Below are 16,926 nucleotides of genomic sequence, written 5' to 3'. Positions count from 1 at the left end.
ACATGGGCTTCTTTGGGCAACCAGCAGCCTACAGGGCATAGTGGATTGTGTGTGGGTTGAGTTCTACAGATGTGTGAGTTTGATTCTTGCGTCCTACATCCCCTATGGCACAAATCTATTCACATCTAAAACAGTGGTCATGAAAAACTTTTTTTTCATCCAATGGAAAAAAGGACCAGGCTTAACCTCAATCGATTTTGGGAGGAAAGTAGTCGGTTTTATAACTAAAATGCTAAAAAAATAGCCGGTTTTCATCAAGAGGAGCTTCAATTTCAATCATTTTTTTGAAAATCTTGCCTGGAAAATATACATTAAAGGACGGTTTTGTGTGAGCTAAACATGGACCTCTCTCTCTCTCTCTCTCTCTCTCTCTTTCTCTCTCTCTCTCTCTCTCTCTCTCGCGGAACTACGAGAATTAAAGGCAGCCAGATAGACGCGTCGAGGTTTTATCTGTTTGATGGTGAGCCCTGAGCTGTAGAGATTTATTTTTTATGCGTAACAGCCATGCAACCGACGACTTAATACATGTCAAATTCTCTCTCTCTCTCTCTCTCTCTCTCTCTCTCTCTCTCTCTCTCAAAGTGTATATATACAGGCACCATTCTCGTCGCATGTTCAAGGAGGTGAGTGCCAGCTGCAAAGCATAAGCAGGCGTAAGAAGTCCCCACACCCCAGCAGCTTCTTGCCTTCCGATATGGCGCCCACCACCCAAGTCAGCAGCGCGAAGGAGGCCTTGCAGGCGATAACGGAGATAGGCAGTTCGAGCATAGACGAGAAGACCAAAGGCGAGAAAGCGCACGCTGTGGCTTACTACATCAAGGAGAAGGGCTTCCGCACAGTGGTGGATAAGGAGCCCCAGGCTAAGGTGAGAGATTACTGGGCAGGCCTCTTCAATCCGGGGCCCGGCGACATCGTGAGCTTCCAAGACACACCATCCGAGGTGCCCATCAAGGTATGGTTTGTGCCGCTGGTGTCTGTGGATCGCGTCATCGCCAACAAAGACAAGATCCCCGAAGACAGTCTAGCTATGGTGGACCTCGCGCAGCCCCAGCCACCTTTCATCTGCACCATGAAATTAACAGGCACGTATAATAACTCTCCCGTTAATTAGCCACTTGGCGCAATATTTCTAGTCCAAGTTGGAATTTAGGGTTTTCCTCTCTTTCCTCTCCGGTATTTCTCAACATCACCACTGCTTATGAAAAACCTTTTTGATATAACATACACAAAAACCTTTAACTCGAAATTTTCGAAAAATATTTTTTAAGTTAAATTGCATATGTTTGTCATTTTTACAATTAAAAATTTTCGAAAAGTCTAGTAGGGTTTTAAACCTTCTTCCTTAAAGCAATTTGAAGGGCTTTTCAACATTTTTGCAATTCTCTTTACATTAAAACTCGGTTTTTCATGAACATTAAACATCACTAGCTTATCCAACTGGTGGTCGGTGCCATATAAGCACCCCAATGGCTTCTAGTTGAAGTGCGCCTTCTTGTACTGCGTATACTCACATTTTCTCAAAATGCTTGCCTTAGTGCTCACAACAAACTTTTTTCCTATCCAATGGAAACAAGAAGAGGCCGGTTTTCAGGGGGAAAATAGCTAGTCCTATGACTAAAATGCCCAAAAAAAAAAGCCACATTTCACAAAGACGAGCTTCAATTTCAATTGGTTTTTTGAAAATCTTGCCTGGAAGAAATACTCAATGACAATTTCCTATAAATGCCACACATGCGGTTGCAAAATTGAAGGCCAAATTAGAGCACCTTATAAGTTGATCGTGTGAATATGCACGAAGTTTAGCTATTCAAAAAGCATGTGTAGTGTCTAATTAAGCCTTGCAGTAGAGCATGCATCTATGTGTGCTGTACTCACAAACAGTCCCCATCCAAGCTAGCAATTCCTACCTCGCCCACCCTTAGCTACATTTGTGCTACCCCCTCTCAGTTGTCCTAATCCACAAAGTGGTCATGGTAGTGGAAGTTTGCCTAAATTTTGCTTTATCACAAAGTGGAAATTCATCCAAATTTAGCTATTATCTGCATAACATCTTTGCTTTTTAAATGTGATGGATTAAAATATTATATTCTCACATATCCTTGATAGGAAACTATTACAGCATTGTTTCTTCTACAACCCTCTTTGTTTCTAAAGGTACAAAATACACTAAGTTTTAGAAAACATTCCCCAGTATAGTTCTCATTCGGAAGGTAGCCATGGGTATCCCTAGTATAGTTCTCATTCGGAAGGTAGCCATGGGTATCTTTCCTATGCAAAGTCCATAACATTAATTACCTTAGGAAAAACTAAGGGAAACGTGCTTTTCTCCCATAAAGAAAAATATACAACGTTATTTGGCCAAAAACATTACATTTTTTCCATTCATGTAAGTTTTTGTTTTATTTCAGGTTGTTGTTTTGTGTTCGCATGGGATGAGAAAAAGGGCCGCCTATATCTAGCTCACATAGAACCTTCTGAGAAGCATGATCGTACATTCATTGCAAAATATGCAAGAGAGAATGAGATTTTACCAATTCCAAAGAGTCAACTTGCAAAGTATGTATGCTTTGGAGGGAATGATCAAGAATTGCCATCAGGCTACAATAAGTATAGAGTAAATATGACAGGGTTCATCCTTCCAACTCATATTTCGATGGTCTTCCGCTTTGAGTACAATAAAGAAAATGGAAGCATGATGTGGGAGTTGAAGAAAGTCTAAAAAAAATCACAATATTGATATATGCAAGAAAATAGAATCAAAAGAGTACTAACATGCTCTTTTGAAGCTTTGAATGTATTCCTTTACAATTGTAGCTGAACTTTGAGGATGCTTATTACTAATATTAAAGGTATGCTGATATGGTGTAAACTACTACAATTGACTTAGTTGACTTATTGAGGAGTCATATTGGTTGTTGTCGTGCATGCTCATATGCTTTGCTACATTGGAGATCCTATTTCATGTTGTATTATTGCAAGCTTTCAAGACCCCTTATATTTCACCTTTTAATGAGTAAAATGTACACTGTTTTTCTATTTAACATGTGAACAAAACATGTGCTTTTTTTGAGTGATTTCCCACCCTCTCCTCCTCCCCCCCTCGCCCCCCCCCCCCCCCCCCTAAAAAAAAAAAACAAAAACAAAAACCAAATAGGCCCAAAAGGATTGCATGGTACTTTCTTTTGTTTCTAAGAGTTGAAATTTGTCAAACAATTGGTGAGACATGAGAAGAAAGTAAGCATTGATGCTTGATATCTAATGGTTGAAACACAATATTCCACATATGTATAAAACCTTTCAAGTTGTACATTATAGGCTTGGGTGTGCACTTTTAAAAAATATTGGGCATCAATTTTTCAGGAGGTAGTAACAAACCCCTTCACCTATAGTTTTGAAACTAATACAATGGATTTCATTCCTTACAAAACTTATTACCTTTATAATCTTGTTGAAATCACCTCTTCTAGAAGATTTGATTACTAAAATATGATTTTGATGAGCTCCCGTGATATCCTTGTATATTTAGAGGTCAACCCTTTGACATACTAGGTTGCTTTAAATTTCTTAATTTCTATGCTACACATAGTAAAAATGTAAAAGAAGTACTAGCTTTTATGTTTTGATGATTAGATGCTAAAATGGATGGTTTTCTCACATTAAATCTATAAATTAAAAACATTTCATTGTCATGTAGATCCCCCCCCCCCAAATAGTGTATACTATGAAAGTGCTATTAATCATCCATCAATATATATAGGCTTGGGACACATAAAGTAGAGATACATGGATGTAATATAGTAAGGGATCACCATATAAATTTTGTATAAAAATGCACCCTACATATAAAGAACTAGAGGACCCACAAATGAAAACAAAATGGAACAAAGCATTGGCCATAAGGTTTTGGAACAAGTTACTTATGTCTTGCAAATACTTGATGATTTGTGTTGTATACTAGTTCACTGACCACTAAGATAAGCTTTGATAAACTCAAATACCTGATTAACTAATAACTACAGGTTGTCACATGCCACATGTAATAAATCACATCTACTACCCACTAATTATGGGTCTCACATACAACTCTTTTGTATTTGTATATATAGACCGCTATCAACACAACTCAATACAACAATTGTTCTATATAAGCATATCACTTATATTCACTCGTGTTCTTTTTTCACACACTCTCTCTATCTCATGTTTCGATTAGGGTACTTAAGCATAAAAGTTCTTACAACCTTACTTGATTGAACTCAAATCATGAGTCAAATAATCCTTAGATTAATCTCTTGCATGAAAGATCTAATCCAATTCATTTTCTTTGTAAGTACACACTAGGATTTGAACCACCTTACAAATTATATTATCCTCTCCACCTACTTATATATTCTTATCCTTGTCACCTACCCTTAGTTGAACTCTTCAGTATCCTCATTATTATTATTATATCCTTATATTTTCCTTCATACTCTCACATACAACCCCTTTGAGAGAGCTTTCCATAACTATGCCATTACACAAACATATCCAGAACAGTCAGTTACTACATCAACCTCCCACTACTCTAGTTGTCAAATATCTCATCAATGCCTCTTAATTTTGAATAACCATCACCACCTATGTTACGTTTGTATCTTGTATCATTATGATAATTTATTTATTTTATTACTATGATAAGTAACTTTTATTTATTTATTTAGTTTGTGGATTTTCATTTTTCTCTTTACTACAATATAGTGACTTGTTGCACATTGTGCACGTGTGTAAGATTAGCATTGTGCCTTGTGGATAGAAGGCAAGTGCATTCATGAGACTAGAAGGCATAATGTACGACAAATTCATAGTGACCAAATTTTCTTAAACATAGTCTCAAATACATGGCAAAGTCTATTCACATTTATTGATATATCTACACTTGAGATCTATTTTGTGAAAGATTTTAGCTCATTTTTGTTTGTCTAAGATATTGTGTACCCAAGATATAAGGTAGGTATTTTGGACAATGACTTTATACTAATTCCCTATAGTCAATACACATGTGGTAAGTTTTATTTTTCTTATTTATTAATAGTATGATTGCACCAAAGGGTGATGGGCTATGCAATGGTTTATGACTCTTTTTTTGCATCATATGGATAAGAGGCCATCCTAAAGGGAAGAAGGTTTGAGAGTGTTAAGCTTTTCTTAGATGCTAGCTTGAAGTCCATCTTCATACTTTCATTAGAGTGTGCCCTCAGGAAATTCCTCAAGTGTGTATAAATGAAGAAGTCTTTGCCAAAACCTTTTGATGTAGATGGCCATTCTGTCTCCTCGATAGGACACAAAGTTTCCCAAGTCAGCTTATCATGAAGGTGAAATTGAGGAGGAAGGAATCACTCTTTAACTTTTTACAATTTGTCCCAAGTGATAGGGTAGTTAGAGCTACAATTGGTTTATGAAAATAAGTTGATATTATATTTATTTACTTTTTTGGATTTTCTGTATCTATTTTTTGTGTGATCGTGGCTTATTATATGTGGGCTCGCATGTGACACTAGTCACATTGTGCTTGGTTATAGATGGTAAAGAATGAATGTATTTTCTATTGTGGTGTGAGCAATTTATTAGGAAAAGTTAAAGAGATTGATATTTTTTAGTAGACTATAATAAAATCATAGCATATTAGTTTTATTTATTTGTGGAGATTGAAGGTTTTTAGTTCTAAGCCCTAGTTCACAAGCAAGGAGCAAAGAAGCCTCTATTTCTCCTCTTCTTGAGATCACCTTACGCAACAAATTGATATTCTCCAACATAATTTAAATAGAGTTACTAAAGCATTTCAAGAGCAAGAATGATAATGAAATCCATATACGTGTAGGACAAGGACGATCACATCACTCACATTTTATGAGGCATCTTCCAAGTGCATCAAACTAAGAATGACCAAAAAATCAATTGTAAGTTGGTCCATTTTTCTAAATTTGATGGTAAAAAGAATGAATTTTTTTTTCATTGTGATTGAGCTAGCTCAATGACTACTTCAATGAAGAAGCTTTTTCGAAAAAAGACAAAATCAAGTGTGCCACCATTTATGTGACTAAGCACAAGGCATCACTTTTGGTTGAACATCCTTCATCATAGTATGAATAGACCAAAAATATAGAACCAAGTTTCAAGAAAAAGTTAAATAATTTTTCCTGCCATAGTTCCATCTTCATGCAAGGAAAAATTGGATGAATTTGAAGTGACAAGAAGGTGACATCATGGCTACATAAACCAATTTTTTTTGGAAATGATTGTTTTTGTTGCACATGTTTGAGAAATTTACTAAGAGCACACTACAATGCAAATAAGAAGACAATCTTTAATCTAATCTTTAATCTAACATGCAAGGATAAGTTGAATTTTCTTAAATCTATTTCTCTTTACGATGCTATCTCTTATACCTTTGATGTAGAGAAAGAATTCCAAACTATCGCCTAAATTCTTCATGGACAATACTCTAGCCAATTCGATCGTTCAATAACAACCACAATCTAAAGAAACCTTTTGATCCTTATCACTCTAATTCTTTCCCACCAAACCAACCATTGAACTTTCAATCTAAAAGCGGAACTAATAAAGAGCTGGACACAATAAGTAGAACCACAAGCCACAAATATTAATGCTCACTCAACACAAAAGGTTTGAGCCCACTTGTTATCGATGTGGACAACCCAGTCATCTTCGAGTGAATTATCGAGTCAAGATTCCATCCAACAACAACAATAATACCACCACTCAATTGCAAAATATCAAGGAGATACCTGATTACACACTTGATTAGGCTATAGATTCCTTACAACAAGAGGTTACAAATGATACAAAATCACATATGTATATTTCTTTACATACTCTCACTAGCATGATCCTTTGTTAACTCATCTCACCAGTCCTAGTCATTGGGTCAGAGGCCACTACTATCTAACAACCACAGTACAACCATAGTACATGTTCTTCTCGAGGTTCTAAGTTGTCTTAGTTCAACTTATCTAACTCTTCTCAATGTTCCTACAAGTGTTAATAGTGATGAAGCTCAAATGATGTAATGAAGGAGACCCAGGAGAGAGAAGGAGAGAAACCAACTGTAATGAAGGAGACCTAGGAGAGAGAAGGAGAGAAGGGAGAGACTGCAGAGAGGAGAGAGAGAGAGAGAAAGAGGGTGATGAGGAGAGAGAAAGACTAGGAGTAGAGAGAGAAAGGCAAGAAGAGGAGAGAGAAATGGCTGGCAGCCATGGAAGGACAAGGAAGAAGGTGAAGAAGGTGAGAGGACAGATGTATATTTATCAAAATGGTCCCTGTGCAGTGTCCCTTATACCTTTTATACTTAGGTCAACTTGACTTAAGCATTTCCCTCCATTACAATCCATCCCCACTCAAAATGAAGTTTTTTTCCTCAAAAACAAAGATCGGACTTATTGGTATAGCCAAGTAAGTAGTGGGCTGCAGAGTAATACTCTGTACAACATTACAAGTGGCAAAAGATAGTGGGGGGGTTCTTGGCATAGACCTAGTAAAAGGTTGCCTAATATTCAAGAGTAGTACTAGTCTATGCAGAGGGTCAAGGTCAGCCTATAGCCACCCAGATCAAAAGGGAAAGTGGTATCACTGCCATGCATTGGATCAGTTTCCATAAGGTCAAAGTCAAGTACAGTTGGAAGCATGATCAGCATGGTGGTATTCTCTAGCTCTTCCATAAGCCTCTCAGGCATCACCATGCTCTGTATGACTGAAGCATATGAGGCTGAAGTCACCATTGCATGGACTGCATCAGCCCCTAAGTGCTGCATATTCATGGACCCTGCATTTTTAGTGATGTCCAAGCATTTAAACTACAGGTCTGTGGGGACTGAAGGGGCTCTCGCATGGGGTCATGATCATCCAAATCCACATGCTACCCATGATCTTCTTTCTTGAACTGAAGTTCTTATTGTGGACCCATACCAAAATGGTCTTCAACAAGATCTTCTCCATCCTTTGCATCATAATACTCTAATACCAAGAGTATTTTGTGTTAGAGAGGATCACAGCCAGGCAGGTACAGCCAGCCTGGTGCAGTCCAGTCGGACTGCTGCAGTCGGACCTGCAGCAGTCGGACTGCCACGTGGCAGTCCGACTGCCTGCAGCCATTTTATTCCTGGCTGCGCCCAGTTTTGAGCCCCATCCTAGGCAGATTTTCGCCTATTTATTGCTGACGTTTTCAGCAGTCTGGCATTCATTCTCTGTCGCAGATTACAGACCGGTGCCGTGCAGATCTCTGTCTCTGTTCGCAGATTTCTGACAGCAGACAGTGCAGACTGCAGCAGACTTCGAGGTGGACAGCAGGTCGCATCGTCGAGGTGGAGACACGCAGTCCAGCGCACTGCGCCCGTGTATATCTTTGTATTCAGCATTCTTTATACAGCAGATCTTCAGTGTACACTGTCTCTTTCTCTCCCTTCTCTCTCTGCGTTCTCTCTCTCTCAGTCCTACGCTTCCGCACCGCTGCACTCTGACATGGTATCAGAGCAGTGTTTGAGGGCTGACTGAGCGCAGAATCAACCTGAAGAGGAGTTTCCATCGCGACACAAATTTGCGTTTTTTGCGTTTAAGGGCAGACAGGAGGGCTGCGCCTTGGAACAAGGCTGAAACGAGTGTGGGCGCACAGGAAAGGAGTACAGGTGGTGGATTTGCTGCTGTTTACTGCTGTTTGTCGCGGAGAAAGTTTGAGTTTTCAACCTAAAAGTGCAGGTTTTGCTTTTTCATCGCCTCCGGCGGGTGAAGGAGCTTCGGGACGCTGAAGAGCCTTAGCAGGCTGAGTCTACTCAGTCAGAGGGGGCTGCTTTTGCGTTTGAGAAGGCATTGCAGGTGAAGATGTCTACAGAGATGGACTTGGAGTTCCAGGCGATTATGGACCGGAAGGTGCCTGTCCTACCGGCTCTTCCTACAGATCAGAAGCTCGACGGCGACAACTACCGCATTTGGCGCGTTATGATGTTGGCCATTCTGGAGTCCTATGATTTGGCGGAGTTGGTACAGGAAGATATTGACCGGCCTTCGGTAAGAGATGAGTCCAAACTCTCTTCCGATGCTCGTGCGGAGCTGGCCAGGGCCCAGTCTCATTGGGACAAACTGAATGCCAGGATTCGATCCTTTCTCTTCCTATCATGCACTACAGCCGTGATCGCTCACATCGAGCACTTGACGGTGGCTCGTGAGATATGGCTGGAGCTTGATCAAATGTACAATCGGATGACCCTGATGAAGAGGGTTTCTTTGGAGGTACAGATGCGGACCTTGTCCGTCAATAAGTCTTCTTCGCTAAGGGAACACATTAACAAGCTAAGGCAGCTACAGATGCAGGTTCAGAATGCGGGGAAGCCGATCTCCTCCGAAGACATGGCGATTACACTTTTGTCCCAGTTGCCGCCACGATTCGGTACATTTTACTCTGCCCTTATTGCTTCGGGGCGAGAGTCTACTCTTCGGTGGGAGGAGTTGGTTCCTATGGTCTTGGACCAAGAGGAACAGTTAAAGGGACAGAATGCTTCCAAGACGGAGGCGTTGACAGGTCAAGCCTCTCAGAAGAAGGGGAAGGACCAAAAGAAGAAGAAGGGGGATAACAAGTCCAAGAAGGACAAGGAGAAGGACAAGGACAAAGACTCCACATGCCATATTTGTGGAAAGACTGGCCATTGGAAGAAGGATTGCCCTGACAAAGACTCGAAGGACACCAAGAAGAAGGACACCAAGGATTCTGGAGCGGTGGCTGCACCCTCATCAGCTGCATTTCTACATCTAGTTGTCATTGAGGACGCTTCACCGAATGCTTCTGATGCTGCGATGGCGGCTTCCCAATCTCGAGAGTGGATTATTGATAGTGGTGCCTCACGGCACATGACTCCTTCATCAGATGGTGTTGCCCAGCTGCGACCTTCGCGTGGGCAGGTTCTCATTGGAGACAGCTCTTCAGTTTCTATTGCAGGTCGGGGTAAGATGCAGCTTATTCCGGATGGACGAGGTGGCACCCATACTTCAGAGGTTTTGCATGTACCAGGATTGGGGTACCATCTCCTTTCAGTCCATAAGATTTGTTCCCTTGGTCTTCTGGTGGAGTTTGACAGTTCTACAGTGCGAGTCCTTGATCGTGAATCGAGGAAGGTTCTATCATCTGGATATGAGGAGAACGGCATTTACAAACTGAAGTCTTCCACTGCCCTCTCTACTCTTCTTCTTACCTCACAGTCACAGTCTGAATTATGGCATGCTAGGTTTGGTCACCTGAACTATGACTATCTTCGGAAGGCGTCACGGGGACAGCTTGTTCGAGGGTTGCCAGATATAGTGGTGAGCCAGCAGCCATGTGTCTCCTGCATAAAGGGGAAGCAGCATAGGGATGCCATTCCCCACACCGCTTCGCGGCGGTCTACTTCACCGATGGAGTTAGTATCTACGGATCTATGTGGCCCTATGAGGAATGAGTCCCTGCGTGGGAGCTCGTACTTCATGCTGATCGTGGATGACTATAGCAGGATGACATGGGCCTACTTTTTGGCACTAAAATCAGAAGCTTTCTCGCACTTCAAGGATTGGCTTCTCTTTGAGGAGAACCGATCAGGCCGGAAGTTGAAGACCTTGCGATCCGACAAGGGAGGTGAATTTGTCTCTAATGAATTTGCTCGGTTTTGTGCAGATAGAGGAGTTCACCAGGAGTTTGCCAATACGAATACTCCACAAGAAAATGGTATTCTCGAACGGAAGAACCGCAGTGTGATCGAGATGGCGCGCACCATGATGGAGCACCGACAGACCCCCCAGGTTCTGTGGGCCGAGGCTGTGGCTACTGCAGTCCACATCCTTAACCGATCTCCTACTTCGGCCGTGGAAGGGATGACTCCATTTGAGGCGTATTTTGGGTCGAAGCCAGATGTTTCTTACTTTCGGGTCTTTGGGTGTGATGCCTATGTTCACATTCCCAAAGGTCACCGTGACAAATTCGAAGCGGCTTCCCGCCAACAGGTATTTGTTGGCTACAGCTCCCAGTCCCAAGGCTACCGACTCTTTGATCCCGTCAAGCGGGATGTATATACGAGCCGTGATGTGCGGTTTGTGGAGGTTCCGGCTTCTTCAACGGGTGAGGAGCATCCCGTTCTTGGAGATCCAGGGGAGAGTTTGGCTCCTTCTACAGTTCCACTGGAGCCTGTGCCGTTTGATTATGATTCTGTTTCTGACACAGAGTCTACTGTTCCACCGGATCCTTCTGAGGAGTTACCACCGGTGGACATTCCAGAGTCTTCTACTGATGGAGAACGACGAGGGGAGGTTCGGCCTCCTCCTCGCTGGGCCCGTGACACACTCCGTGATTCAGGGATCGAGGGGGTTCCTGAGGAGTGGGGACCGCAGGATGGTCCGCGGCGGTCACGGAGGCACCAGGCGCATTCTTCGGAGCTTGTGTGCTCCAATTATTGTTTGATGTCCCGAGTTATGCAGGATCGAGAGCCCACCTCCGTGAAGGAGGCTTTACAGTCCGCCCCCTGGAAGAAAGCTATGGAAGCTGAGTTGGAGGCTATTGAGAGGAATGGCACTTGGTCACTTGTGCCACGCCCCCCGAAGAAGAAGGTGATTGGAGTCAAGTGGGTCTTCAAGACCAAATATCTCAGTGATGGTACTTTGGATAAGCACAAGGCTCGCCTTGTTGCTAAGGGTTTTGCCCAGCGCCCAGGGATTGACTGTCATGACACCTTTGCCCCTACAGCTCGTATGGCAACCATTAGAGCTGTTCTTGCTTTGGCTGGCCATAGGAGATGGCCTGTTTATCAGCTGGATGTGAAGTCGGCCTTCCTGAATGGTGATTTGAAGGAGGAGATCTACGTTGAGCAGCCTCCTGGCTTTGGTTCTTCCGATGGGAAAGTCTACAAGTTGAAGAAGGCCCTGTATGGTCTCAAGCAGGCCCCGCGAGCTTGGAACGAGAAGATTGATTCGTTCCTCCAGACTCAGTTGGGATATCGGCGGTCCAAGGCCGATCCGCAGCTGTATGTTCACACTTCCGAGGATGGTTGTGTGCTGTTTGTATTATATGTTGATGATTTGATTGTCACAGGTGATGATGCACAGCAGGTCCAGGAGACAAAGTCAGCTTTACATCGGACGTTCGAGATGACGGATTTGGGGCTACTCCATTTCTTTTTAGGACATGAGATTTTTCAGTCTCAGAGGGGGATCTTTCTCTCCCAACAGAGATATGTACAGGAGCTCTTGGTGTCTTTTGAGATGGATGATTGTCGGGCCCTCTCTACTCCTATGGATCCGAACTGGAAGGCCACTTCCCACTCAGCTTCTCCTTTGGCGGATGCTTCCCGCTATCGACAGTTGATAGGGTCTTTGATTTGGCTTCTCAACACCAGGGTTGATTTATGTTTTGCTGTTGGGCTCTTGGCAGGGTTCATGAGTGAACCTAAGACGGTGCATTGGCAGGCTGCTCAGAGGATACTTCGGTATCTGAGGGGGACGTCTGATTTGGGGATTCATTACCCCGCAGGGATAGATGGGTCAGATCTTGTACTTGCAGGTTGGAGCGACTCGGATTGGGCCGGTGACGTGGACCACAGGCGGTCTACAACAGGTTACTGCTTTACTTTGGGTGCAGGTGTCATTTCTTGGAGTAGCAAGAAGCAGCCCACGGTAGCCCTTTCGTCTACTGAGGCGGAGTATCGGGCCGCGTCTTCCACCACATGCGAGGTTGTGTGGCTTCGGAGATTGTTGGAGGAGCTTGGGTGCCCCCAGACTCGTCCTACATTGCTGCGATGTGACAATGAGAGTTGCATTGCCTTGGCAAGGAACCCTGTTTTTCATGCCCGGACGAAGCACATTGAGATCCAGTACCACTTCATCCGAGAAAAGCTTTTGGATGAGACCATCACTGTGGAGTATTGCAAGACGGAGGATAATCTTGCGGATTTGTTTACGAAGGCGCTTCCTCAGGCTCTACTTCGGCAACATTCCGGATCCCTCAGGCTTCTGCCCTGCCCAGGCTCTGAGAGGGGGTGTTAGAGAGGATCACAGCCAGACAGGTACAGCCAGCCTGGTGCAGTCCAGTCGGACTGCTGCAGTCGGACCTGCAGCAGTCGGACTGCCACGTGGCAGTCCGACTGCCTGCAGCCATTTTATTCCTGGCTGCGCCCAGTTTTGAGCCCCATCCTAGGCAGATTTTCGCCTATTTATTGCTGACGTTTTCAGCAGTCTGGCATTCATTCTCTGTCACAGATTACAGACCGGTGCCGTGCAGATCTCTGTCTCTGTTCGCAGATTTCTGACAGCAGACAGTGCAGACTGCAGCAGACTTCGAGGTGGACAGCAGATCGCATCGTCGAGGTGGAGACACGCAGTCCAGCGCACTGCGCCCGTGTATATCTTTGTATTCAGCATTCTTTATACAGCAGATTGATACCATGTCAGAGTGCAGCGGTGCGGAAGCGTAGGACTGAGAGAGAGAGAACGCAGAGAGAGAAGGGAGAGAAAGAGACAGTGTACACTGAAGATCTGCTGTATAAAGAATGCTGAATACAAAGATATACACGGGCGCAGTGCGCTGGACTGCGTGTCTCCACCTCGACGATGCGACCTGCTGTCCACCTCGAAGTCTGCTGCAGTCTGCACTGTCTGCTGTCAGAAATCTGCGAACAGAGACAGAGATCTGCACGGCACCGGTCTGTAATCTGCGACAGAGAATAGTGGACAGACTGCTGAAAACGTCAGCAATAAATAGGCGAAAAATCACCTAGAACGGGGCTCAAAACTGGGGCGCAGCCTGGAATAAAATGGCTGCAGGCAGTCGGACTGCCACGTCTCTCCCTTCTCTCTCTGCGTTCTCTCTCTCTCAGTCCTACGCTTCCGCACCGCTGCACTCTGACATTTTGGCAGTCTTTGCCCTGCATGTGGCTTGATGATTACAAGATATTGGCTTAGCACATCGATAGCATAAGCCCGCAGAATGCAATTCCCATATCGTATCACTAGTAAGGTGTCTAATGCGTTTAGCCTTAGATAGCAATTTACACACCTGCTCATCACCATTGGTTAGCTCAGTAATAGTTCTGACATGCTGCTCATAGTCATCTTGATGCTCATGTACAACAGATGGCTGTCCATGCTCATGACCATAATGCTCATGCTGTCCATATGGATGGTCATACCAATGTGGTTGTTGCTCATAATTCATGCTATCCATACTGCATATGGTGATAATAGCCCTACTGCGCATCAGAGGGACAATGTGGTTTAGCATATGCATTTGCTTCCACTGATGTTTGCTGCTCACATACATAAGCATGCTGCTCATGTACAACAGATGGCCATCCATGCTCATGACCATAATGCTCATGATGTCCATATGGATGGTCGTAGCAATGTGGCTACTGCTCATAATGATACTCATGTTGTCCATACTGCATGTGGTGATAATAGCCCTGTTGCGCATCACACGCATAACCGTCATAAGCATGCTTCCTTTGATCATTGATCCCACAACATTGGTCATGCTGTCCATAATCTCTATGAGAATGCATGTCACAAAAATGTTCATGCTACTGCCCAAATACATCTATTTGCTCTTGCCTACTACCAAAACCTTGGCCATATTGTTGCCCATAAACATGATGCCCAAGATGCATGGACTTCCCCATATGTTGGTATAGTGGCACATTTGGACCTTCATTATATTGCTCTGGTTCAACATTCTGTTTTTTCTGATGAAAGGAGGCAGCAGGTAGAGCTCCATCCCTATTGCTTGCATAAGGAGAATGGTCCACTTGCAAACCCTTAGAAGATATCAACTGCAAAGCTAGATTAGGATCTTGTCCCATGGCACCATTAGTTGGGAGCCCATGATAATAAGGTACACCATTCAAGGGCCAACCTGGACCTGTAAAGCTTGCACTGGAAGTATTTGATGACAGCAAAGGTGCAGTTTCAGTTTCTAGCTCACCACCTGACAAACCCCCAATTGGTTCAGGCTGAGAAGGTGGTGTGTCATGTCCATGCAGAAGAGCTGAATATGAGGTACCAGGGAACTCTTGATGCAACTGCTGTTATTTGTAATGTTCTAATTGTTGTTTAAGCTGTTGAGCTAAAAGCTGCCGTTGTGCCTCATGAAGTTGTTGTGATTGCATTGACTACTGCTGAAGCAACTGAAGGTCATTAGGTCCAACTGGCCTTTGAGGTCCTCCTAATGGTTGTCCAAATGTTCCTGGTCCTGGTCCTTTCCAAGGTAACCATATCTCATAACTTGTATCATTGTATGGAGCTCTAGTCATATTTTGAATGTAGAATCTACTGTTTTGACTTTGTGATTGGCTATCAAAGCCTCCAGCATTATTTAAATTAGGATGATGCAGAAACATATTAGTTCCCATTGACATTGGATGCAAAAATTTGAATTGGTTGATTTGCAAATGACCAGATGATCCTTGATTGCTTTGCACATGACCAGATGAACCCTGTACATTAAAAGGCTAGTTTCGAGACTCTGTCCTAACAATTGAAGACCCAGGAACTTCACCAATAAATCACCCTGACGAACCACCTACCTCTATTCTAGCCATTGAAAGGTTGGTCCCAAGACCTCCAGACCCCTGTACATTTGAAAGTTGGTTGCGAGGCTGACTTCTGAAGACTGGAGAGCCAACAGCCTCATCCATATATCGCCCCAAAGAGCCCCCTATATCTGATCTGACCACTTCCATACCAGGATTAGCAGAATGGCTCATAGCACCGTAAGTATCCGCCCTCATATGGGAGCCTCTTGCACCAGCTTCATCTGCCTCGTACATTCCAGTATACACCATCCTCTGCTGCTCATTGTTGCCATTGTTGACATTCCATGCAGTCGCAATGGAGCAAGATGGAGCACACTCTGCAAGTCGCAAGGCATGCCTTCACATTCTTGAGGGTCTAGGTTCTTTGTTACAGGAGGGTTGGCCTTATGTCAGAGATCACTACCCTTTTGGCTAAGATACGGTGCAATCTTGTGGTTGCTGAGTTGTGGACACATAATAGACGATTTGCCTGCCTCCTCTCAGTAACAGATGAGGCCACATGTGGCTTGATTTAGGATGAAGACAAGCTTTCTCGCATTAGGGAGTCCCTCTGCAATGTCCTCAAGGGATTGGACAAGAATGCCAAAGGAGCACGCACAGAGTTTGCTACTGGTGTCACTCACATTGAACGCATCAGCACTGGCTACAATGGGTGAGCTTCCTTGTCAATCATTGGTTGCTTCCCCATGTAAAGGTGTATTGCCAGATATAACTTCAGAGGAGGATGCTTTAACTCCTCCAATTGTGAAGAGTGTCACTCCCACTGTTGATAAGCATCCAACCCCTCCCATGCAGCCCACACAGTCTCCAGATTTTATCAAATGAGGAGTGAGAGCTCCACTTCCAATCAATGTTCAAATGTAATTTTGTCAAGGATAGGAGGAAATGCAAGCCTCGAGGGGTCTTGACTGTGGATGCAGACATGGATGCGCAAAGCTTTGCTGAATCTAAAAAAGAGATGCAAATCTCAGTACAGCAGATGCCATTTCCTGTTGTTGCTTCTATGGAGTGGATGATTGATGAGAACAATTGCCAAGCCACTTGTCCTCAGAAAGTAGTAAAAAGTGGGGAACCATAACCTATTCCTCCACCAAAAGGGCTGCTGAGGCCATTTCACTTTTGAATGGCACAAAAGTAGGAAGATGCTGCATACAAGTACAGCCTGCAATCATGTCTAGAACAGGTCTAGAGGCTAATTGTAATTCTTCCAAGCCTCAGAAGCCTGGTGCTAAAGAGAAAAATCATCATCTCTGAAAATGGCCATCTTGAGGGTCCAGTTGATGCCTTTGCCACACTGCTGAAATCTACTAAGCAGAAAAGCACGTTCACTCCT

At 43.6% G+C, this 16,926-nt stretch overlaps 1 protein-coding gene across 1 annotated transcript; it reads left to right on the top strand.

Moving 5' to 3' along the window:
• Positions 1–572: 572 nt before the first annotated feature.
• Positions 573–2,909, top strand: LOC148023208 (uncharacterized). The gene is made up of 2 exons (XM_087695192.1): positions 573–1,082; positions 2,409–2,909. Exons 1-2 carry the CDS (start codon positions 695–697, stop codon positions 2,717–2,719), a joined length of 699 nt encoding a protein of 232 aa, XP_087551318.1. The 5' UTR covers positions 573–694; the 3' UTR covers positions 2,720–2,909.
• The last annotated feature ends 14,017 nt before the right edge of the window (positions 2,910–16,926 follow it).

The sequence above is a fragment of the Lygodium microphyllum genome, chromosome 16 (assembly GCF_053477565.2).
Source record: "Lygodium microphyllum isolate KBCC chromosome 16, Lygodium_microphyllum_v1.1.10, whole genome shotgun sequence".
Classification (NCBI taxonomy): Eukaryota; Viridiplantae; Streptophyta; class Polypodiopsida; order Schizaeales; family Lygodiaceae; genus Lygodium; species Lygodium microphyllum.
The sequence above is the reverse complement of the archived record's forward strand: the minus strand, read 5'-3'. Positions and strand labels throughout refer to the sequence as shown.

What these genes read in the sequence shown, in the direction of transcription:
- LOC148023208 (XM_087695192.1), top strand. Translation starts at nt 695, where the DNA reads ATGGCGCCCACCACCCAAGTCAGCAGCGCGAAGGAGGCCTTGCAGGCG. An exon ending in CTGCACCATGAAATTAACAG is followed by an intron (nt 1,083 to 2,408) that starts GCACGTATAATA and finishes GTTTTATTTCAG; the next exon opens with GTTGTTGTTTTGTGTTCGCA.